The sequence below is a fragment of the Lobosporangium transversale genome (genome assembly GCF_002105155.1).
Source record: "Lobosporangium transversale strain NRRL 3116 chromosome Unknown BCR41scaffold_13, whole genome shotgun sequence".
NCBI lineage: Eukaryota > Fungi > Mortierellomycota > Mortierellomycetes > Mortierellales > Mortierellaceae > Lobosporangium > Lobosporangium transversale.
The window spans coordinates 605,666-627,248 of NW_019028991.1; the positions used below are offsets into that span (position 1 = coordinate 605,666).

A 21,583-nucleotide genomic window follows, 5' to 3' on the forward strand; every position below is an offset into this window, starting at 1 on the left:
TAGCATTTACTTTGTATGTCCCAACACTCACCAATGGCTTCAACAAGCTTTGACGGTTGGAGTACATACGAGGTTTCCAGTAAAAGATAACTTAATTCGTCGAAATGGACAAAGAAAACAATTTTTTTTAGTGATTCACTCGCCTGCTTTCCAAGTAGACTAACAGAAGATTTAAAGTTAAAATATTTGTATCGAAATATATACTTGGACGCGCTGTTGCGTCTACAGGATTGCTCTGTGGCTATTCAACAACGATTGCTCCCTTAATGCATTTATTCATGATCTGCAGAGAAAGGTGCGCGGATGTTGCTGTTGATGAAAACGGCCATGCCCCATTTCAAACTCATGTATGCTCTTAAAATCTAACCACAATGTAGCCTAAAGCCTTCATCTTGAAGAGGGAAAAGTAATAATCATAGTTATAGTGTTAGTACGCTGGCGAGTACAGTAGCCGGGTCTGTGCCTTAGATATGGATTTCTTCAAAAAAAAAAAAAAAAAAAAAGATGCCGTGTTTGAGTGGTAGCCCAATTTTGTTGGACAGATCCAAGCCAATGGTAGGGATCATGGGTTTAACACTACCACATTTTTGTGATCCACTCCCACCAGCCATACGCAATAATGCCTTGATACTGGTATCAATCACAGCCCGCCATGCTTTACGCACGTCCTACGAGTAGAATTGACCCCGGACTACGGCTCGCTTGCCGTAGGGATTTAGGAGGAGATTGGTACAAAGAGTGGTCCCGGATTTGTTTTGACCCCAACCTTAGACTTAGCTGTGTCAGATTAAACATAACCTAGTTCTCAAACCTGTGCTCTACAGATGGATGAATTGAGTGATGGTTTTTACTCGATTCCTTGGCGAGCCTTGGCCCTGCTCTACTCTAAACCATAGGAGGCGTTACTTTATGCATTCAAGGCCTTGCCGTTTGAGACTTGACTCTGGTAATAAGGGAGCAAGGAGGTGTATGTCAGATAAAAACCCTTTGAACTAGCACAGCTTGGATCCGGAGTATAAGAGCTACCCCTCGAGGATGACTCCTTGCAGACAGTTCTGCGCGTTGTCTATTGAATCTGGGGAAAGCTATACGGAATACAGGAGTCCTTCCGTAAGCTCATCTAGCTTTCTAGTTATGCGAAGTCGTAAGAAACAACAGAGATGAACTTAAAGACAACCTCTTTCATTCTCCACTCTTTCTTACTCATATCTTTCAACCCCTTTGTTTCACTTCTTTCAATAGTTTTCCTTTACGTCTCCATGGATTACTTTGTTGGTGTCCTGTTTGCTTTGGTGACAGGAACAGAAGAAGTCGAATACATGAAATCAACAAAGGAGAATTGAGTTGGAGAATTTGCATCTTCGCCTACTCTCTCCACCTTCACCAGCTTTTTTTTTTGTATTTGTGAGCTCGATATACCCCCTGCTTGTTCGGTAGATCAGAGAGAGTAGTACGCCTTGTTCGTTTTTTTTTTTTTTTTTTTTTTTTTTTTTTGAAACTAATGGATCTTTTTTGTTTGTATTATTCCTTTTTTAGTCGTGTCTGTAACTGAGATGACACAAGGCAAGGAATTAGATTTCATGCAAAAAAATCCCGTTCGCTGTGGGGACAGAAGTTTTTTTTTTGTCACTCTCACGACTTCACCAACACATATTTCTCTCTTTTCTCTCCCAATCTCCTTTTGCCATTTGGAATTAAAATTCATTCAAGTGCTTCATTTCATTACTTTCTTCAGAGATGGCAGACAGTACACGAGAGTCGCAGCCTCTTTTAAACCCCAACGGTAAGCAGTGCAGTATATTTCATGTTCATCTCACTTTAATAGAGCTAGAGCAAAAGCTCCCTTGGAAAGTTTGAAGTGATCTCACGCTGCCTCGATTTCCCACTACTGCATTTTTTCTTTTCATAGGTACCCAAAACAGGGACCGCTCAAGATTGCGCAAAGTCCTTCCTTACGCGTTGGTTGCATTGCTCTTCATTGGTATCAGTACCATCCTCTTGATCGTCCTTGTCAAACCACACGAGGGTAAGTTATTAAGCGATAGGAAAAAAAACAGTAACTCCGTATTTCATTCGGTGCGACAATCAATTTGTAGTTCTCTTATGAATGTGTTAACGTCTGCTTCTTATTTTATCACCAGATGACTCTGATTCCAAGAAATCGCCTCTGTCGGACAAATTGGAGACATCTGCCATCTTTCACCATTTAGAAGAGTTGTATTCGATTGCTCAGCAGCATAACAACTCGCGCTCAATCACAAATGGTTATTTGGCCTCAGCAGAGTATGTCCAGGCCCAGCTCATAACCAATGCTAAAAAGTACTGTGACGTTTCGACTCAAGAATTCAAGGTCCCTGTTTGGTCTGAGATCGAGGTCCCTGAAATGAGTAGCACAGGTATTGGGTCTGGAAAAGAAGAGATTCGTTACCAGAACAAGGTTGATTTTAAGAGTAAGTTAGTACATTCAAAAAAAAAAAAAAAAAAAAAAAAAAAAAAATCGACGCGTCATACAGACATGATAAACTAAATGGACTAACAGGTTACCGGGCAAGCGGAGTAACCTGTCGGTCCTGAGTAAAAACGTGACCGATAACATAATCTCGCGTCTTTTTATTGCAGACATGAGATATGGTGGCCGCTCTGCTACTCTTACAAAGCAGCATATTCAGGAAGTGTCTGCTCATGGCTGCCGCGCTGATGATCACAGGAAAGTCAAGGACCGAGTCGCAGTGATTGAAGAAGGCGGTCCCTGCGAGCTCTGGGATGCTGCCCATCTGGCCGAGAAAGTACTATTTTTTTTTTTTTTTTTTTTTTTTTTTTTTTTAATTGCATTGTCCACAAGACAGATAAATGTCATCGAGTAAGCCATAGTGTGCCTCTTACAAACCTCTTTTTCTATTTCATACGAACATACTTTTCTTTTCGTAACAGGCCGGCGCATCTGCTGTTATCTTCTATAATCGTCCCAACCGCACTGTCTTGCTTTACTCCCGTATCCGCATCACTGAATGGAAGGAAGGTGACCCTCTGATGTCCATCCCTGTACTTGCAGCCACCAGATCCCTTGGAAAAACTCTGATCCAAAACCAGGAAACTGTTCTGCTTAACTTGAAAACCAACAACAGGTTGACTGTTGAGTCCACGATCAATGTCCTTTGTACTACTAAGAAGGGTGATGATGACGACACGATCGTGTTGGGTGCGCATCTGGACTCGGTCCCTGAAGGTCCTGGTATGGTCGACAATGGATCTGGCGCAAGCTCATTACTTGAGATTGCATTGGTTCTAGCTAAAGCTGATTATGATTTGGAGAACAAGATCGTCTTTTCATGGTGGGGTGCTGAGGAGATTGGATTACTGGGTTCAAGACACTATGTTCGAGAGCTGAGCAAGGACTCCAAGAGAAAGGCTAAAGTTGCTATGAACATGAACTTTGACATGTTGGCCAGTCCCAACTACGTTCCATATGTAAGCTATTGGAGAAGATTTTTTTTTTTTTTTTTTTTTTTTTAAAAAAAAAAAACAAAATGGTGAACAAATTGTTTCTATACATGTTTTGGTCTAGATTCACGATGGAAAGACGGCTCCCAAAGGACTAGTTGAGCCATCTGCCAAGATTGACCACTTGTTTATCGAGTATTTTGATTACAAGAAGGAGCCGTATGAATACACGGATATGGTAGCAGGCAGTGATTTCTTGCCCTTCCTCTTGGGAGGTATCCCTTCCGGCGGTATTCTCACAGGGGCAGGCGAGAAAAAATCGATGGAGCAACGCAAGCTTTTCGGCGGGTTCGCTAATGCGCCCCTCGATCCTTGTTACCATCAGAGGTAAAAAAAAAAAAAGAAAAAAAAAAAAAGAGCATTTTCATGGGTAACTTTTGTTTAAACTTCCTTTTTGAACTCTTCATTTTACATCGTCTCAATAGCTGTGACACGTTGGAAAACGTGAGCAAGCGAGCATTGAAACAGATGTCGCAAGCTGCGCTCTATGCTATCACCAGAGTGGGCAAGGCCGATAATCTTCGTGAATGGCTGACGGACCCCAAGGTCGAGCTGAAGTAAAAGACATTTTCGTTGATTTTATTGTACATAGTGTGCATAAAAATGCATCTGTAGTGTGTTTGACCAAGATCCTGGAGTCAATCCTTGCAGGATCATTGGAAGACGCGCTTGCGAAGGAGAAATACAAATAAAGAGTTTAGCGAAATTTCATATGACTATGATAGTGATGACATGAGTCTCATTGGGACGGCACATGAAACAGCCGAAATGAAAAAAGTATATCTTGACTTCCACTTATTCTTGTCGTCCTGAATACATTCTATTCAACACCTTTTTATTCATTCATTCATTTTTTATTAATCCATCAGCTTGCAGGGAGCCGATTTAATCAGAAACATCTTTTAAAAAGAACAAAAAGGAAAACATGACCAATTTTGATCCTGTCGTTGCACAATCAGAAATGTCTCACGGACTGTTGTTGCTCATGATTTCCGGATTCGATTCTCCACTCGGGGATGCATTCCATGCCATTCAACGGGCACTGGTACTTGTCCATCGACTCACAATAGTGATCTCAGTGATACCCTCAGCAGGGAACTCCAAAGATCCTCATAATAATGATAACATTGCTGATACCATCAATGATAATAGTAAGGAAAATAGCAGTAGTTTTTCTAAACTGAGTCATGCTATTGAAAAAGATACGCCATCTCGTCACGGATAAACAGCGGAACGAGACTAAAACATGTTCTTTATCGTCTTCTTCTTCCCCAGCTCCTTCCTCAGCGGTGCCTTCAGCATCATTTCATAATGTGCAAAGGCTTTTGTCCGCATTATATGTTAGCTTTACTAAAGAGGCTATGGCCATGAAGAAGCCTCTTGCAGAGCTCGATATCGTCATTGAAGACATTTGTGGGTATCCAATTGGCACAGGTGTTGCAGATCTGGTACCTTTCGATATTTTTATTGGCTTACCTGATGGTATGTGTTGGGTGAAAAAGTCATGGCAACGATAAAATTGCGATTTTTTTTTCTTTTCTTTTCTTTTTCTCAAACTATTGCCATCTGTCATGTGTCAATGTCCTCAGCTACAAGATCTTTACAGGAACTCAATGAGAAACGAGAAAGAGTTGGGCAGACGATATTACCTCTGATCACACTTGATCTATCATCTAAAGAGGCAATGCACACTCATCTAATTGGCGCCATTGACTCAAGTCTGGATCACCATCACCATACAGTCGCAAAGATGGGTGAATATCAGGATGTGGCTCTTGGCGGAACCTTTGATCATCTGCACGCAGGACATAAGATTCTACTCTCCATGACGGCTTGGATTACTAACCACCGAGTTGTTTGCGGTGTTACAGGTAAGCTACGTCCATTTTTTCCCTTCTGCTTGTAGAGTTTTCTCGCCTGACACTTTTTTTTTTTTTTTTTTTTTTTTTTTTAGATGATTCTATGCTCAAGACAAAGAAGTTCAAAGAATTTATGGAGCCATTGGATGACAGAATTAAGGCTGTAGAAAGGTTTTTACATACATTCAAGCGTAAACTGGTGCTAGAGGTATCATAGCTCTCTACTACTGATCAATGTCTGATCTATACTGTTTTCAAATTCAGATTCAAATTCAAGGAAATTAATGCTAGCCTTTTCTTACAGGTGGTTCCGATTCATGACATATACGGACCAACTATAACGGATAATAAGTTGCAGGCACTCATGGTCTCGAAGGAAACATTAAAAGGAGGGGCAGCAGGTATTATAAAATTGACCTCATCTCAATCTTTATTGTCACTATCAGGTCCGGAGCCTCTGACCTGATTTTTTTCTCTCTTTATCTTAAAGTAAATGAGGAGCGAAGCAAGCGCAATCTAAGCCCACTCAACATTGAAGTCATCAATGTCATTTCACCAACAGAGATCCAAGTGGACGAGGTCAGTCGCAAGATCAGTTCAACCTACATCCGCCAATATCTTTCAGAACAAGCTCAAGATCTGGCAGCACACGCTGGCATCATCTAGACATTATGAAATTTGTTGTACTCTTTCTCAGATAGGGGACATGCATACTTGAGAATTTTATCTGGGTTTTCTGGGCAAAGATTCTGCGAAAGGAGAAAAAAAATGCTTGTAAATATAAAAGTCAAAAATGAGACTCGTCGATTTGAGAGCATGCCCAGGTTTATTGTCAATGTTTTTTTTTTTTTTTTTTTTTTTTTTTGTTTTCCAATTTGATGTCTTTTCCAAATGACTGACAAAAAGTTCGCAAAGAAATAAATTTATATCACTACATCCATCTACTTCCTGCCGCGGCTTCGAGGCAGAACATTCTTGCGTCTGTAGACATTAGTAAAGTCCTGAACCAAAGATTTGATCCTGCTCCAGTTTCCTTCCGAAGCAATACTATTAGGGACGAACCAACGGCAACACAATCAGTTACAACAGTTCACTAAAGCATACAAAGAAATCTAGAGTATGTGCCACTAACGGCAACAACTTACGCTGTAAAATCAGCTACGGCCTTTTGCATCTCAGGAGGAGACAAATCAAGGGCAGAAATAGCCTTGCCATACCAAAGAACACTCTCTTGTGGGCAGAACATAGTCAAATCCTTGATTACGCCTGTCGCGTCGCCTTGGACTTCAGGTGGAAAAGTATAGATGACTCCTTGAAGCATATGGGATATAAACATGTCATTCTCTACAAACTGTGCTTTGACTAGTGCTGCTTCATTAGACGAAATGCGAGGATTGTTGGATTGCGACGAAGATGAAGATCGAGGGCGTTGCAGATCGTTCACATGGTCGAGGATGATCCTGCAGTGCCTAAAGACTGAAATTAATGAGTGTTGTTCCTTGAGCGAGAGCGAGGCGAGCATGGCTTTGAATACTGTAGGGAAGAGAGTACTTTGGATATATTCTCTCGGGCATGAAAGCATCGTGTCAGAAACCAGATTGAAGTAGTCTTCGATAACTAGTATCATGTATTCACAGTTTCAAGAAAAAAAAAAGACCAATTCATTAGTCTCCAAAAGGAAATGCAGGCCTTTTTATGTGTCTTTACTGCAGTTTTTCCTTACCGTCCGGAATCTCATTAAACTGACCAGCATACTTCTGAAAGATTTGCCACATTGGGACACTCAGGCCCTCCACGAAGCGAAGAGTGGGGATCGGGTTTGTTTCCCCAAACTCACGCACCACTCTAGAACCAACCCAAAGATATTGGCCTAAGCCACTCTGTTCAAAGCTCTTGATAAGACGCGTCATGGTCATGGGCAATAGTGGTGCATAATGGGTTGCATAGCTAATAATAATTGAGCGCCAGCATCCGGCCAATGTCCGTGCTACATCATCAATGCGTCCAACGCGATCTGCTAATGAATCCATGATAGGCCATAGCTCTTGCACTATAGGGATGCAAGGATGAGCTTCTGCAGGAGGAACCTGCGGGTTCACAGTTTTAAAAAAGATCTTAAGTTGCGTCAAGTTATCAACAATCAAAGGGACATCATCTTCGAGGGTTCCCTGTTCCTTAGATGCAAGTCCTGCTAGCTGTTGAGCAATGGGCAAGCAAAACATTTGGAAGACTTGCGCCAACTCTGCATTAGGAACAGCAGCTACAACATGAGCCACGGCTTCTGTCACTTCGAGAAGGTCTACGCCCTTGAGTTTCTTTGAGACTCCTACAAAGAATCCATGCAATTGGTTCAAATAGTTCAACAGATGCTACAGCCATGAAAAAAAAAAAAAAAAAAAAAAAAAAAATCAGATAAGGCGGGCAAATCATTGTGACGCATGCGATCAACAAATAGATCATAACGAGCTTACAGTGCTGCACTCTTTGCAGAGCAGCTTCATTGCAAGGGCAGATGCCGCAACAACGTCCTCATTCTCAAATCCAGAAGAGATAAAACTGAGCTGGTACTCGATGAACTCAGGATGCTTGTCGGTCCAACTTCCATAGCGCGCAATAACCAGGGTAGCTGCATACTTGATCTTTGGGTGGTCGGGTAATTGGGAGAGAAGCTTCATGATTTCGGGCAAAACTTCGTTCTCCTCTGGCTCAACCTGTGCACCCATCGAGCGGAGGGCCATCAGTGGAGCCTCAACCTCTTGCCACTTTGGTGGTGTCTTACTCGCAGCTTGGGTAATAAGCATGTACGCTTTTCCAAGCGGGACTCTGGATCCAAGAATCAAGCAGCAGTCTTTAAGGACATCACCCATAACATGTCGGAAATCCTTGAAATCATCTCTCTCTTTGGCACTCCAGGAGTCCAAGTCATCGGGATAATGAAGATGCTTAATCATAACATCGACCAATTTCTGGTACACGTCTTGATATTTAAGCCTTGCTTCCTCATTCTTACGCAACTCGTCTGCCAATTGATACCAGAATCTGAATGTCATAGGAACAATATCAAGATCATGAAAGGAGGTACATTCAGCAATGCCCTCGACGATACCTCGGAAGTGATCTGTGTGCTTAACTACCAACGAAAGGTAGCACTCTCCAGCCTCGACGAAAATTTTGCAATAGCCGCGAATGTTATCTTCATTCTCGTCTTTGATATTTTTGGCAATCTCTTGACGCAGCGGTAACAAATTAGGATAGATTTCTTCAATTACAGGCATTGACTCATCAATGTCTTTGGTCTGGTATATCAGTTCACAGACAACATCCACAGCAATGTCAAAAAGCTCCGGCATTTGAAGAGCCTTGAAAGAAAAGGCAAGGAGTGGGTTGTTGGATAAACTACTGGTAGCAATATCCCCTGATCGAAGCCAAGAAAGAAAACACCTGAATACTGCTTCCTGTAGTCTTGCATCGTCACCTAGGAAGAAAAAGAAAAGAAAAAGAAAGTATCGATAAGACTGAAGTAGGACAAAGCAGACAAAAAATGGACTGAAAGTAATACATTTCCATATATTTATTTATTTATTTTATTTTATTTTCTTTTTCTTTTTTTTATAGCTTACCTGAGTTTTCCATGCATACAATCAACATCTTGAGAATCTGGTTGGCATTCTGGGTCAATAGTTCATCGGAGCGTGCTCTATATTCGTCATCCTGCCATGGTGGATGGGGTAGTGGTAAAGAGGGCGCGAGTGCATTCCTGATCAGTTCAGTGTGGGTGCAAAGATGTGTCGGCTGCAGTGATGCGTCTCCAATACGTTGTGAGCGTCGTTCCTAGAGGTGAATCATCTGCAGTACAATCCAGACGACTCCATGGGAGAGATGGAGTGGATGTCGTCGCTCTTTTTTTTTCTTTTTTTTTTTGTTCTGTATCGATTGATTTATCCTACCGTCAAACTCGGGCACCGGCTGTCGTTAACTTCTTCTGGCAACACTGTCAAGAACTCCAAGAGATACGAAAGATCTGTAGGAGACGATCCATAGAGGCTTATCATGTGGTTGACTGGCTGCTCCCATTCTAGCATCCTGAGCGACAATGCTGCCAATGCAAGGCACAATTGAGTTCTAATAATTTTTGGCGAAGTCTTGTGTTGCATTGACAGATTCAGGAGCGACTCCCGGAGTGAAGCTCTGTGTGCTGCATCGAGATCCTGAAAATCATCAACAATCTGGTAAACATGCCAAAAAAAAGATTGGCTACGTCAATAGTTTTTTTTTTTTTTTTTTTTATTTTTTTATAAAATTCGTTGCTCAAAAAATAGGTCAAAGTTATGCTTCTTACCTTGCGTCGCATGGTTTGGGCACCAAAAACCTGTGCCTCTTTTCCAATACTATCAGTAGTTAATAAGATTACCGCTGTTTGCCATGCTTCAGGCTAATACGCAAGCCAATGGAATGTCAAAAAAAAAAAAAAAAAAAAAAAAAAAAGAATGCCGAATGAAAAATACAGGTATCAGTCATGCATGGCCAGCTAGTAAGCGATGGATTATTTGTCATTTTTCATCCACCATACTTTGGCTTGAAAATCCTCGAGCCACAAATTGGCTTCTTTTTTTGCGCTATTGCTGGGCGCATTATAGAGCGCGTTTAAGGCTGCGACGGTCTGCTGGAGTGAATCTGCTGGGACAGTGGCAGTGGCCATGATGTGTGGTTGGAATGGGATTAGAACTGGGATTGTAATTGTGGAAGTATATTAACGAAAACAAGTAAAAATATAAATATAAAATATACAATGACAAGGTTCTTGATTGCAATGGAAAAAAGGAAGGATTCAAGCTCAAATGACCAAAAAAATAGATTTATCACGTGGATTTATCTACCAATAAAAATTGGTGGCAACACGGCACAAGCACAGTGACTTTCTATTACTTCAGAATTGGTTTCTCTTAGCTTTGTAGACGTTCATTCCTTCATTTACACCATCATAAATATTTTTTAATTTGAAAGTCATTCGTTCATAATGTTAAGAGCCACACGCGTCTTGTTGGTAAGTGATACGTTAGCTATTCTATTCTATGCATCCTTTTCATTAAACAAACCGAAACATTCGCGTACTTGATTAAACGTTAGTCCTCCGGAACCCTGGTTCATAAGAGTCTTGACTCAACTACTCTCCTTCATCGATCAAGCCCTGCTGATGCTGTCAACCCTGCTGAGTTATTTGAGCCTGTTAAAAAGGCTGTCCTTATTGGTATTCCTGGAGCTTTTACTCCTGGTACTTTTTTTTTTTTTTTTTTTTTTTCCTTTTCTGAGGAATAAAAGGTCAAGTGCTGAACAGATCATCTTGTGAAATATTTCATAGAGCTAATGACAGATGGTTATTTTTGTTTATTTCATTAGGGTGCTCAAAGGTACTCGTGCTGGAAATGCTGATTAAATAGCTTTATGGTAACTGTATTTTATAAACCAGCTGTTTGCATTTTTAACCGAACATGTCCTTGTCAATGCTACTAGTAGACCCACGTTCCTGGCTATTTGAAGTATTATGATGAGCTAAAAAATAAGGGTGTAGATCTCATTGGCTGCGTTTCCGTGAATGACTCATATGTCCTAAATGCCTGGAGTAAGCATCTGGAGGTCGGGGATAAAATCACAATGTTGGCCGATCCTCAAGGCAACTTTGTCAAGGGACTTGGACTAGACTTTGATGCCTCTGGTGAGAGTTTATTAATATGTTGGAAGAAGGTGAATATTTCAAAATGATTTTATTGATTTATTTATTTGTCTCCCATTTTTCAGCTGCCCTTGGTGGACGCCGCTCCAAGCGGTTTGCAATGATCTTGGAGGTGAGTATTATGGAATATATTGAATAATCATTAGAGAATTGTATTCTGTTGGCTTAGTTTAAATGTTGTTTACGTTTTTTATATTTTATATTTTTTATTTTCTAGAACGGTAGAATTACAAAGTTGTTTGTGGAGGTAAATGGAAATTTGATGTATATGCGTCTCAATAGTTTGGACTGATGCTTGTTTCCATTGCTCATATTTCTCACCTTCTATTGTCAAATAGCCTAACAACACCGGGCTGTCTGTCTCTTTAGCTGAGAATTTGATAAAAGAGCTCTAAGCTGTGCTCTTAAAACACAGGGATAATAATTATTCTAATTTGCTGCGGCGACAAAGGAAACACATCTTGTCAAAAATCTTTAGCCTGGAGGAAATAAATATCGATTCTTAAACTCTGCTTAATTATGGCATTTGATAGTTGTTATTTATTTCGTTAAGATATGCACATGTGTCTACGAAAATGAAAAGGTATGTTGGTATCCTTAATACTCTAGATGAAGGCGCACATTTCGAGTCCAGTTGGACCCGTCCCACTTGGAGGTGGTGAGCGCCAAAGTACAGTTTGGGATAATGAGGGTGGATTGGTTGTCAATCATGGGTCTGAAGCGCATGGAAGAGCCAATCCAATGAAAGGAAAACAGGTAAGCAGAGTGTAGACCAAGATATTGCAAAGCATGTGAGTATTTTAACAAAAAAAAAAACGAATGATAGCAGAATGAGTGAGGACAAGTGGTGAAGATTGCAATATGAAGATACTTCATGGCGTTTTTGCTGGTCCTTCCGGCAGAAATCCGTTCATCAGAGGCTGGTATGAATAACTTTCTAAAACCTACAGTAAAAAGCACGTTTTTTTTCCTTCTCTTTTTTTCTTTCTTTTCTTTTTTTTATTACCTCGTTTTATTACCAAATGCCATGACCTACACAAACAAACACACTTCTACACAGTTGCTGCCTCCAGTCCCTCCTGGTAGCGCTTAGATGGCTTTTGAGGAAGTACTGGGCTCGTACCACGATTGGGTGCAAGGGGCAGGAACATACACTGAGGCCGATATGCTCCATCTTTGATAGTGTTCTTGTGAAGTATGGACTGAGGGAGAAGTCTAAAAACAATAAAACGCAAAAGTCTTTCACTCCATTTCTGGAAACATCCCAAATTATTCATTGTGTCAGTAAAGATTCTAGGCAGACTCATATTTCTTTTTCATTTTCTTGTGTAATCCAACGCAACTAGTTCATCATAAACTTCGTTATGCTTTCTACATACCTGTCCATATATAACTCTGGCCATAGTTTTGCTGGCGCTAAACTGATGTTGAACATTTGGGTATCTCTGGGCCTTAAAATCCATGAACGCAGTGGTGATGTTTTGTTCAGTTGCGTTATATGCAATGTCATAAAGGCAATTTGCTAGAATGACGGCATCCTGCATGGCATTGACGGCGCCCTGTCCAGCACTTGGGAGCATCTAAGGATTTATAAAGATGTTAGTTCAGTGTCGTTTGCCGAAAGGGTTTTAGGCGCCAGATGCAGTGAAACCTCTTTCAAGATAGTATACTATTACCTTATGAGCGGCTTTAAGAAACATGGTCATCCAAAGGAAATGGTAACGGATATTAGAATAGCAATACAGGCATTTCGGCAATTTTTTCTTTCGTCCTTTACTGCCTGTATGTTTCCCTTACCGTCTCCAATTAAGACAGTGCGTTTGTAATACCAGGTCTCAAACATCTTTTCCTCTAAAAAGACTCTCGAGATCTGATCTCGGGGCGTTTTATCAATGAACTGACCTAGTGGGCCGTATGGTGTCGCATAGTCGTAAATCTCCTTAATCATGTTCTCGTTCCCTTCAGGGCCCCATTCTATATTCCTAATGAATGAACCATCAAGGTTAACAGCATTCAGCTGCATTTGAACACCCCAACAAATGCGTTTCCCTGGAACTGTAAATGTGCTCCACTAGTGGGACGAGACAAATGACAGTTATGAGTATGAGCATTATATCATTAACTTGATTGTTATTGGTATTGTTATGTAGCTATGAGCGATCGTGATCCTTACGGTATAAGGTTTATCCTTGCCAATAACGAATGAAAAGTGCGTGAAATTATCCTTCAAGTGCTCATAGGTGTCTTCATCCAAGGGCTCAGCGGTTCCCACCATGGTCATGTAGCCAATCTTGAGTCCTTGAGTGTCGGTATAGGGTAACTTACCCTCTTCATTTAGGGTCTTGTACATGCTTTGACGCACGGCACTGTATGCACCATCGGCACCAACAAGGATGTCTCCATGATATGATGAGCCGTCAGCGCATTCAATCGTACCATGCCATCCTTCAGGTGCTTAAATGAGATGACCTTTTTGCCGAAATGCACTTTGTTAGGAGGAAGCCTTGAGCGAAGTAGGTCATACAGTTTGGGGCGTGAGAACACGACGTAGTCGTATCCAACACTGCAATAGGATGATATTTATAAATGTATGAGTGTGAAAGGATGGATGAGTGAGTGAATGAGATGACTATGAACGATTTATGCGCAAATGATCCTAGCTTAATACTGCGGTCGTACGTCTCTTTGATACCCTCATTGCCTCGATAGGCTACTTTTGACATATCCTCATTGTAAACATTCATGCCAGGACTGGTGAAACTAATATCCCAAGAGCTCCTGGTAAAGACCTAGCTGCTCAAATACAGGCAGGATGTTCACATTCAAGGACATAGCTGCGCCTATACTCGCAGTTACAGGAACATGAATAATAAGAATAATATGTAAGTTAATGGTTGTCGAGATCGGTTCAGTCACTTTTTTTTAATGCTCCGTATGCACCTCTCTGATCATACCGAGTTGCTTTACAGTGTTTGCACGCTCAAAAATCTCAAAAGGTTCGAGTAGAATACCAGAAAGATACCAGCTATTCCTGCGCCAACAATTATGATTTTTTGATGGAGAACCCGACTGAGGCGGTATGTTGGGCATGATTTGATAAGATATAATGATGAGTATTAAAGATGGAGGAAGATCAACACCAAAGTTTGCGTCACCATGGGCATGTTCCAGAAATGTCACCCCTTTTAAATTAAGATGTGATTTGGCACTGTTTTTTAATACAATGAGGATGTCCCTGAAAAGAGAGGAAATCGGGGAATACTCTCACATTATTTTCACCCCATTAGGCGTGGAGAGAAAAAATAAAAAATAAACAACATGCGACAATTCACGCCAAAAATATAGTAATATTGTTGACAGGTGGAGTACAAATCATGGTAAAACTATCAGCCCACCACATGAGTCGGGCTGTAGTACTAAAAGAGCAAGGCACTGACTTAAGTACCGAGGACTCTCAAAGTAAACAGAAAAAGATTCCATTGCTCGAGATAGGAGCTGTCGAGAAGTTGTCCAGGGGCTGCACAATGTAACCCTTACGTGAAGGGGTATGCCCCGCCCTTTAGATACAATGACTCTTTGATGGCCGGTAAACCTGTGCTTTGCATAGCAGGAAGCTCTCATAACAACAGAATTGTGAGCATTTCTAGAACGAAATGAAGGGCTAGTGCTAACATAGGCAGCAGTGTCTGTGTCAACGGCCCACTTATTTCAGCCTGAAAGCAACTCGTACCGGCACGACATTTTGTCGATGCAATGGAGACGAGGAAGGCAGAAGGAAAGCCGCGGTGATTAGGAGGCTCTGGCTATGCTTTGTTCTTTTGATATTTGTAGAGTGTGGTTGTTGATTGTGTGATAGAAGCATAAATGGCTGTAGTGGTTGAGTTAGCAAGAGTGGTCGCAGAAGTATGGGATTGGACTAGCAGGAATCGTAGGCTCGTCACCAGCCTGAGGTCGAAGCTACGTGCAGCGAATGAACGTGCTGCAAGGCGGAATTGCCGCTCTTGCCGAAGCTTCTTACTCAGGCTGGTGACGAGCCTACAGGAATCATAGGAATCGCGACTTTTTCGCGGCCTTTCATTAAGGGTATACCACGTGACATGATTATGATGTAGCCAAAAGACTCTCAGCAAGATGGAAACCATCACAAAGCAAGCTTCCAATGAGGCTCCGGATCAGACACAAGGAGGGTATCACGACATTGACCTCTCTCACCGCACAATCTACTCTGCTGCAGTTACATGTAAGGAGCTTACATTATTCAGGCTTTTTTTTTTTTTTTTTTTTTTTTTTTAAAAAATATAGAAGTTTATCATAATATTCAAATCTTCAATTAAAATAGTACGAGGTGGCAAAGAAGATCAAGGCGCCTGTCGACCACCTGGAGCGTATGTCTTTCTGCTTAGCCATTTATCTTTTATTCCAGTCATGGTGGGAGATGTGCTGCTATAACTCATGCTAATATACATCGTTCAATGGCCACTTTAACCCTTACAGTAAAGGTTGGATATCCTCCTCACCTATTGGTGATCAACGACGCAAATGCGCACTCCTCACTTGAGAGCCTGGGAATCAGAGATGGAGAGCAAATATTAATTTCAGAACGCTCTCAAGGAACAACATCCCCTTATAATTTCGAGTCAGCCATCCATGAACCACCGATTTCATTAACGGTACCTAATGGAAATAGAGGTGTAGCAACTACTTTGGTAAGCTCATTGAGCACCTCTGGCAGTAACTCAAACGAGCGTGGGCTCGCTGCGCCCATAGCATCGATGGAAGGGGGCTCCGCTTTTGGCTCGTTCCCTGTTCTCCAAGGATCGGCGTTCCATGCTCCTCTCTCAACCAACCACCTCAGTACTCAAAGCAACACCCTTGATAGAACTTTTGGTTCAACTGTAGCTTCTATGCTACCTCTGACGACTCCAAACACTGGTGCCCATTCAGTTCCCGTGAGAGATCAAGGCTTACTTGTTGTGAGAGTAAATATGAGAGTTCGGCTTTCATCCTTTAGTGACAGTTACTTTCTTATGATACTTTTCAAATTAACATTTTGTCCTGCAATACTATTAAACAGCAAGTGGAGGATGATAATAGCTGTCTTTTTAATGCAGTTGCATATATTCTTGATCCTGACAAGAAGAACAATATCAAGGCTCTCCGCCAGGTTGTTTCAGACGCTATAGAGGCGAATTCGGATACATATTCCGAAGCTATTCTAGGGTATGATTAAAGTGATGTGCATATTTTGTCAGCTCTCCGTGCATAAGCTTGTTCTACTAACACCACTGTCCTCAGGCGTCCACGGAAGGAATATTGTGATTGGATTCAAAGGGATAACAGCTGGGGTGGTGCTATTGGTGAGAATCCATTTTTTGTCAAAAGGCAATGCTAGACATCGAGATTTTATTTCAATCGTCGGTGAGATCCTGTATCTCACTCGCACTGTTTAATTTGACAAAACTGATAAACGCGGTGGTGTTCTTATGTATACTCTTTTAGAACTGTCGATCTTTTCTGAGTACTATAAGATTGGTATGATATAAATTAAATCACAAAAAAAAAACGTCTCAATTGCGTTAATGAATGTTTAATATGCTAATATCCTTTCCCATTATGAATCTTGCAGAAATCGATAGCATTGATGTATCAACAAATCGAGTTGATCGCTTTGGTGAGGGACATTATAGCCAAAGAGCACTGGTGATGTATAGGTGTGTGTGTAATGACCGAAATAGGACTCTGGTCTTTACGTTTTCTAAGTAAAAAGCCATATGATAAGAATTGTAGCTCTAAATATTTTATCGCCTTCTCTTTCTGCTTGCTACTTAAACACAAGCGGCATCCGTAAGTAAATATATAATGTAAACGCAAGTGGAAAAAAAAAAAAAAAAAAAAAAAAAAAAAAAAAGTTGTTGCTGAATCATAATTGCTTTGGTTGCTTAGATTACGATGCACTTGCTCTCACTCCAGAATTGGGTGCCCCTACAGAGTGCGACCAGACGCAATTCGATGTCAAGCTCGAGGATATTATTACTGCAGGCATTCAACTTGCCGCAAAGCTGAAGAAGGTACAGAATTGCAGGGTACGAGCGACATTATCATCATACACAAAAGCCCTCGCCATACTCCATGAAGCAAGTCGATTAATTAACAATTTGTAATAGGAGCACAAATATACTGACTTAGCAACATTCACGCTCCGGTGTTCGATTTGTCATATGGGATTAAAGGGTCAGAAAGATGCCCAGCAACATGCGCAAGAAACCCTGCATACAGCATTGTGAGTATTTATTTTTGCATGATTTCACGTCTTACTATTTCATATTTGTATTATTGTTACTCGTTGCTGAAGTTCTTATTCTAGTGAGGAATATTTATAGTGACGGACAAAAAGTAAAGAATATGTGCACAGACAGACTATTGAAGCCCGCGCTCGAAATAAAGACACTTTACAATTTCTTCCAGTGATGACCAGGACATATCTTACTCATTAATACGTGTCTTGCTCCTGACCAGACGCATGTTTGGCTCTGGTGATTTCGCCGATTGACCATCTTTCATTGCTCTCATAAAATATTCAGGCTCATTCTTTACATAAAACGCAAGTCATGAGAAAAGAATGTTTTTCAAAATAAATTTAGACTCCAACTCCCTGTGGTCAAAGTGATTGCCCAAAAGATCCTGTCCCAATATTGATCAAGATTTGCAAAGTCCGGATTTAAAGCTCATGATCCACGAACTGCACAGGATTGCCTTATTGTGCTTGTTTCACTAGGCAACTCCTTCAATCACAGAAACAAAGAGTCATATCCTCATTCTTTAATAAAATAACCTGCAGACTTGCTGCTTATGGAAACTGGTTAAATTCGCCTTGTTCCTCCATCGCCATTTCAGACATCGTACAGGAGACATGATATCTCATTCTCACTGCTGATCTTGTCATCACAACACTATGTGGTACACGAATCATCATGTCTTGTGTCACGCTCCTTTTGGAGAAAGGTGCAACAACTTGTGAAGACTGAGGATGCAATGAAAGTTGAAGGTTCTTGGGGACTGCGACGCGGAAAGTTAGAGCTGAGATCGGACTACTTTGGAGGTTAGAAAAATACGCTTTGATGTTGTAAGCTATGTCCGATTGTTGCGCATGCTGCTTCTCAATTTCGAGTTCGATTTGAAGACCACTCTTATTTAGCAACAATACTATGCACGCAATGAAGAATTGTAAACTCTGCAAGTTAATCATCTCGTAAGTGGACCATTATGTGGGGTTCATATAGTTTGCTATGCTGATTACCATCAATAGAGCCTGAGTTCTTAGAAACAGTATTAGAGATAAACTCAAGATCATCCAGTGGAGCAGCATGTGTCCCCAAAACTGGCATTGGGAATGCTGACCGAGTAACATCTATGACAAGCCAACAATAGAAACGCACGATGAAGATAAATTAAGAAACTTGATTTACAAGCTGGCAAACCATTCAATGGTAGAAACTTTAACTAAACCAAAGCATAATGCATGCTATTAAGAAACAAAACCATACTGTCATCAATCGATGTAGGCGAAACATCCGTTGTCAGTATATTACTAGATTGGTCAAGGTTGATGCTTCCTGTTAGCCTCCATGAGAGTGGCGGAGGCGTATCGTGGAAGTTGAGGTCCATAAGATCATCTATTAGACTATCTAATGTTCCAAAATAATAAAATTAAGGATGCGTCATACCAATCGATATAAGCTATCAAGTCAGAAATAGTCATGGCACATAAGTATATATTTGAACTATTTACCAGTATTCTTCGTTGAAGTTGTGGACGATGACTCATTCGAAGGCCCATCACCACAGACAAGAAGGTCAATGACTGAAGACTGCGTTGGCTTTGAAGTTGCTCTTGCGTGTTCGTGTTTCTCATCACTGGTGCTAGTATTTTGGATACAATCTCCACTATTTTCAGGATACGTCAGTGCCACTTTGACAACACTTCCATTCTTAGCTTGGTCATATTGATCAATTGCACTGATGAGAATGTGCTCCAGCTTAAGTAAAGTTTCTACGTTGTAATGAAAATGTCAGGTTGAGCGCGCGATAAGCTATTTTTCAGGTTTATACAATTAGCCTTGTACACTTAATCTTACCCATTATATCATGATTTTCGCCATCTTTAATGAACTTTTGAACCTTTCGAAGAGCTGACCTACAAGTCTCATACAGATCCTATGATGAGATATAGAAGCGGGTTAAGGAAGGCTGAATAAAGCAATATCGTTTTTGGCGGTCAAGCCTCAGGTATCAAACCCGACTTACTTTAGAAATGTCGACTTGTTCAATGATTCCATCGGGCTTTACATCATTCAGCATCTCTATCAACAGCATCGCTTTTTGCATGACCTTGTTCAGTCCTTCAGATGCTTGTGTCACGTAATCTTCATCCTCTCGCTCCTGTTTACGTAGAATTATACAAAGGTTAGGCATAGAACTCAGATAAGCCTACAAGTCGCGAATATTGTATTTTAAGATTGATTAATAGTATTTCTTACATATCCAGTCATTTTTTTAACAAGCTCATTTGCAGCCCGTACGTCTTCAGGCCGTCCTCGCCGAATTAGTTCCTGTAGCCTCTATATTGGCCGGTATAGTCATTATATTTTAAAAAAATCCGCACTATGATCCTTTTTTATTGTAAAATAAATGCGAGAATGCAGAATCCTTACAGCTGCTTGCGCGATGCGATTTTCTGCTTTAAGTTCTGATGGTGATTTCAGTATCTACAACAACGGAGAATTTTTTTTAAGTAAAAAAAATTTAATCCTCATTAAAACGTTACTTAAGAAAAAAAAAATAAAAATAGTAAAAAAAATAAATAAAATTTCTATTGGCTTGAATATACTTACTTCAACAGGACTCATTGTTGTCTTCCTAGCCTGGGGGAAGCGGTAGCCCTTGAAGGACAACAGTCTGTGCATGTCACGGATATGAACTAGATCCTCTTTATATCGTGAGGTTTTGCAGAGCGTCATGTACCACTCCTGTATAAGCTCCAAAATACGAGATTGAACCGGTGTAGGGACTGTAAGAGGGCGTTCTGGGAACTTGCGGACAAGGGCATTAAGAAACTCTTTAGTGGCAATTTGCAGATGAAAGGGATAGCCACAACTCTTGACACAGTTATCCAGAAGCTATGAAATAGTCATTTGGTTAAATCGAGCCATGGTGAAAGCAACCACGCGTAAAACATAAGGATGTATTTCGCTGGTCATTCAAATAAATAACAATAAGCCCCGGAATCAGAGCTCACTTACAGCTAGTGCTAGCATTCCGACGTGCACATTCTTGTGGTTAACAAGACGCACAATGTAAATAGCCGCCTCTCTGGGTCTATCAAGAGGGAATATAAGAATTGGCAAGTCAATGGTCGACCATATTAGTCAGGCTTTCAGTAGCACATCAATTATAGAACACGTTGGCGATGAAAAAAAAAAAAAAAAAAAAATAGAGTTCGCACTATACATACGTATTCTTTTGTTTTTCATTGATAACATCGCAGATCTCAAGATTGAGAGTCAGATCTGGCGCATATCGCGATGGGTCGCACGCTCGCTCTAGAGCAGTGTCACAAGGTGATATGTCGATCTAATGAGTAGCTGTTGCTATTGCTGCATATTTGCCTGCAAGACGAAATTCATCAAATGTACCGATGTAGATCTCGAGAATCGATCTTTGCTGAGGTGTTGTCTGTCTCATTTCATTCGACCAGATCTCTAGTCGCGTTGTGGTCATAATGGAATAAAAATATTTCTTGTCTGGGCGGCAGTCACTTTTTTTTTTTTTTTTTTTTTTTTTTTTTGGTGGCAACTCTTCGTCATGTGCCCCACTAATGGAAGGAACAGCGTTTGAGCCCCTTGACCAAATCCCTCTCCGTCAGCTCTGTCTCCAAGGAATTTTCACTTCAAGGTCCTTTGTACACTTCGATGGCTGCAACATTTGTTCGAAGCTTTTTGTTGATACCATGGAAGACAACTTACTATGGTTATTTCAATAAAAACAATAATAGTAATGTTCCGTATCGCTTTCGACTTCGATTTAGATTATATAAGAGACTGAAATATCCATTTGGCAATGGAGGCATGCCGAATGTAAAAGAGAGAATGATGTAAAACGTGGATTGCTTTTCAGTTCACTTTCACCTCACAATAGCTTTCTTCATAGCTCAATTTCCTGTGAACTGAAAAATTGATTCATTTAAGTGCATTGTTTTTTGTAACGTTATCGGTCTAAGCTGAAAAAAGTCATCCAGCCAATTTTGAGACATACATCAAAGAAAAGCGATTTTAGATTGCTATTCAGCATTTGGACAGCAGAGAGTTTCCTAAGCATGCGCCAAACTGAGCCAAGGTATGTACTTAGTGGAAACTCATACTATCCCACAGATAATCTCTCGCATAGCAAGCTTTCTGAATATGGAAATTCTTTCTGGGTATGGCCGTATACGCTT

At 40.8% G+C, this 21,583-nt stretch overlaps 7 protein-coding genes across 7 annotated transcripts; 4 read left to right on the forward strand and 3 right to left on the reverse strand.

Annotated features, from left to right (window-relative positions):
• Positions 1–1,629: 1,629 nt before the first annotated feature.
• BCR41DRAFT_351266 (hypothetical protein) lies at positions 1,630–4,215 on the forward strand. Its single transcript, XM_022023776.1, has 7 exons — positions 1,630–1,783; positions 1,910–2,026; positions 2,142–2,450; positions 2,620–2,786; positions 2,932–3,468; positions 3,566–3,828; positions 3,927–4,215. Exons 1-7 carry the CDS (start codon positions 1,738–1,740, stop codon positions 4,060–4,062), a joined length of 1,575 nt encoding a protein of 524 aa, XP_021882647.1. The 5' UTR covers positions 1,630–1,737; the 3' UTR covers positions 4,063–4,215.
• A 1,036-nt stretch (positions 4,216–5,251) lies between these two features.
• Positions 5,252–6,026, forward strand: BCR41DRAFT_303630 (Nucleotidylyl transferase; the record flags this gene model as incomplete). Its single annotated transcript, XM_022020725.1, has 4 exons — positions 5,252–5,372; positions 5,456–5,568; positions 5,665–5,761; positions 5,851–6,026. 4 exons carry the CDS (start codon positions 5,252–5,254, stop codon positions 6,024–6,026), a joined length of 507 nt encoding a protein of 168 aa, XP_021882648.1.
• A 204-nt stretch (positions 6,027–6,230) lies between these two features.
• Positions 6,231–10,162, reverse strand: BCR41DRAFT_421204 (armadillo-type protein). The gene is made up of 8 exons (XM_022029994.1): positions 9,931–10,162; positions 9,700–9,792; positions 9,308–9,586; positions 8,981–9,191; positions 7,832–8,835; positions 7,084–7,729; positions 6,506–6,977; positions 6,231–6,407 (listed from the first exon to the last, which is right to left on the reverse strand). The coding sequence occupies exons 1-8, from the start codon at positions 10,057–10,059 to the stop codon at positions 6,302–6,304; spliced, it is 2,940 nt and encodes a 979-aa protein (XP_021882649.1). The 5' UTR covers positions 10,060–10,162; the 3' UTR covers positions 6,231–6,301.
• Positions 10,163–10,296: 134 nt separating this feature from the next.
• Positions 10,297–11,604, forward strand: BCR41DRAFT_351272 (Redoxin-domain-containing protein). Its single transcript, XM_022023777.1, has 7 exons — positions 10,297–10,404; positions 10,488–10,632; positions 10,758–10,768; positions 10,875–11,073; positions 11,157–11,203; positions 11,309–11,338; positions 11,430–11,604. The coding sequence occupies exons 1-7, from the start codon at positions 10,378–10,380 to the stop codon at positions 11,484–11,486; spliced, it is 516 nt and encodes a 171-aa protein (XP_021882650.1). The 5' UTR covers positions 10,297–10,377; the 3' UTR covers positions 11,487–11,604.
• A 539-nt stretch (positions 11,605–12,143) lies between these two features.
• BCR41DRAFT_369775 (hypothetical protein) lies at positions 12,144–13,441 on the reverse strand (the record flags this gene model as incomplete). Its single annotated transcript, XM_022026485.1, has 5 exons — positions 12,144–12,344; positions 12,471–12,671; positions 12,768–12,778; positions 12,889–13,162; positions 13,265–13,441. 5 exons carry the CDS (start codon positions 13,439–13,441, stop codon positions 12,144–12,146), a joined length of 864 nt encoding a protein of 287 aa, XP_021882651.1.
• A 2,507-nt stretch (positions 13,442–15,948) lies between these two features.
• Positions 15,949–17,371, forward strand: BCR41DRAFT_351274 (hypothetical protein). The gene is made up of 7 exons (XM_022023778.1): positions 15,949–16,070; positions 16,166–16,311; positions 16,387–16,448; positions 16,591–16,623; positions 16,718–16,802; positions 16,928–16,935; positions 17,035–17,371. The coding sequence occupies exons 1-7, from the start codon at positions 15,996–15,998 to the stop codon at positions 17,250–17,252; spliced, it is 627 nt and encodes a 208-aa protein (XP_021882652.1). The 5' UTR covers positions 15,949–15,995; the 3' UTR covers positions 17,253–17,371.
• Positions 17,372–17,571: 200 nt separating this feature from the next.
• On the reverse strand, positions 17,572–20,858 carry BCR41DRAFT_321186 (VHS domain-domain-containing protein). Its single transcript, XM_022021426.1, has 12 exons — positions 20,784–20,858; positions 20,603–20,690; positions 20,391–20,466; positions 19,983–20,267; positions 19,803–19,856; positions 19,629–19,709; positions 19,396–19,530; positions 19,227–19,305; positions 18,881–19,141; positions 18,636–18,776; positions 18,389–18,499; positions 17,572–18,294 (listed from the first exon to the last, which is right to left on the reverse strand). The coding sequence occupies exons 1-12, from the start codon at positions 20,830–20,832 to the stop codon at positions 17,939–17,941; spliced, it is 1,716 nt and encodes a 571-aa protein (XP_021882653.1). The 5' UTR covers positions 20,833–20,858; the 3' UTR covers positions 17,572–17,938.
• Between the last annotated feature and the right edge of the window lie 725 nt (positions 20,859–21,583).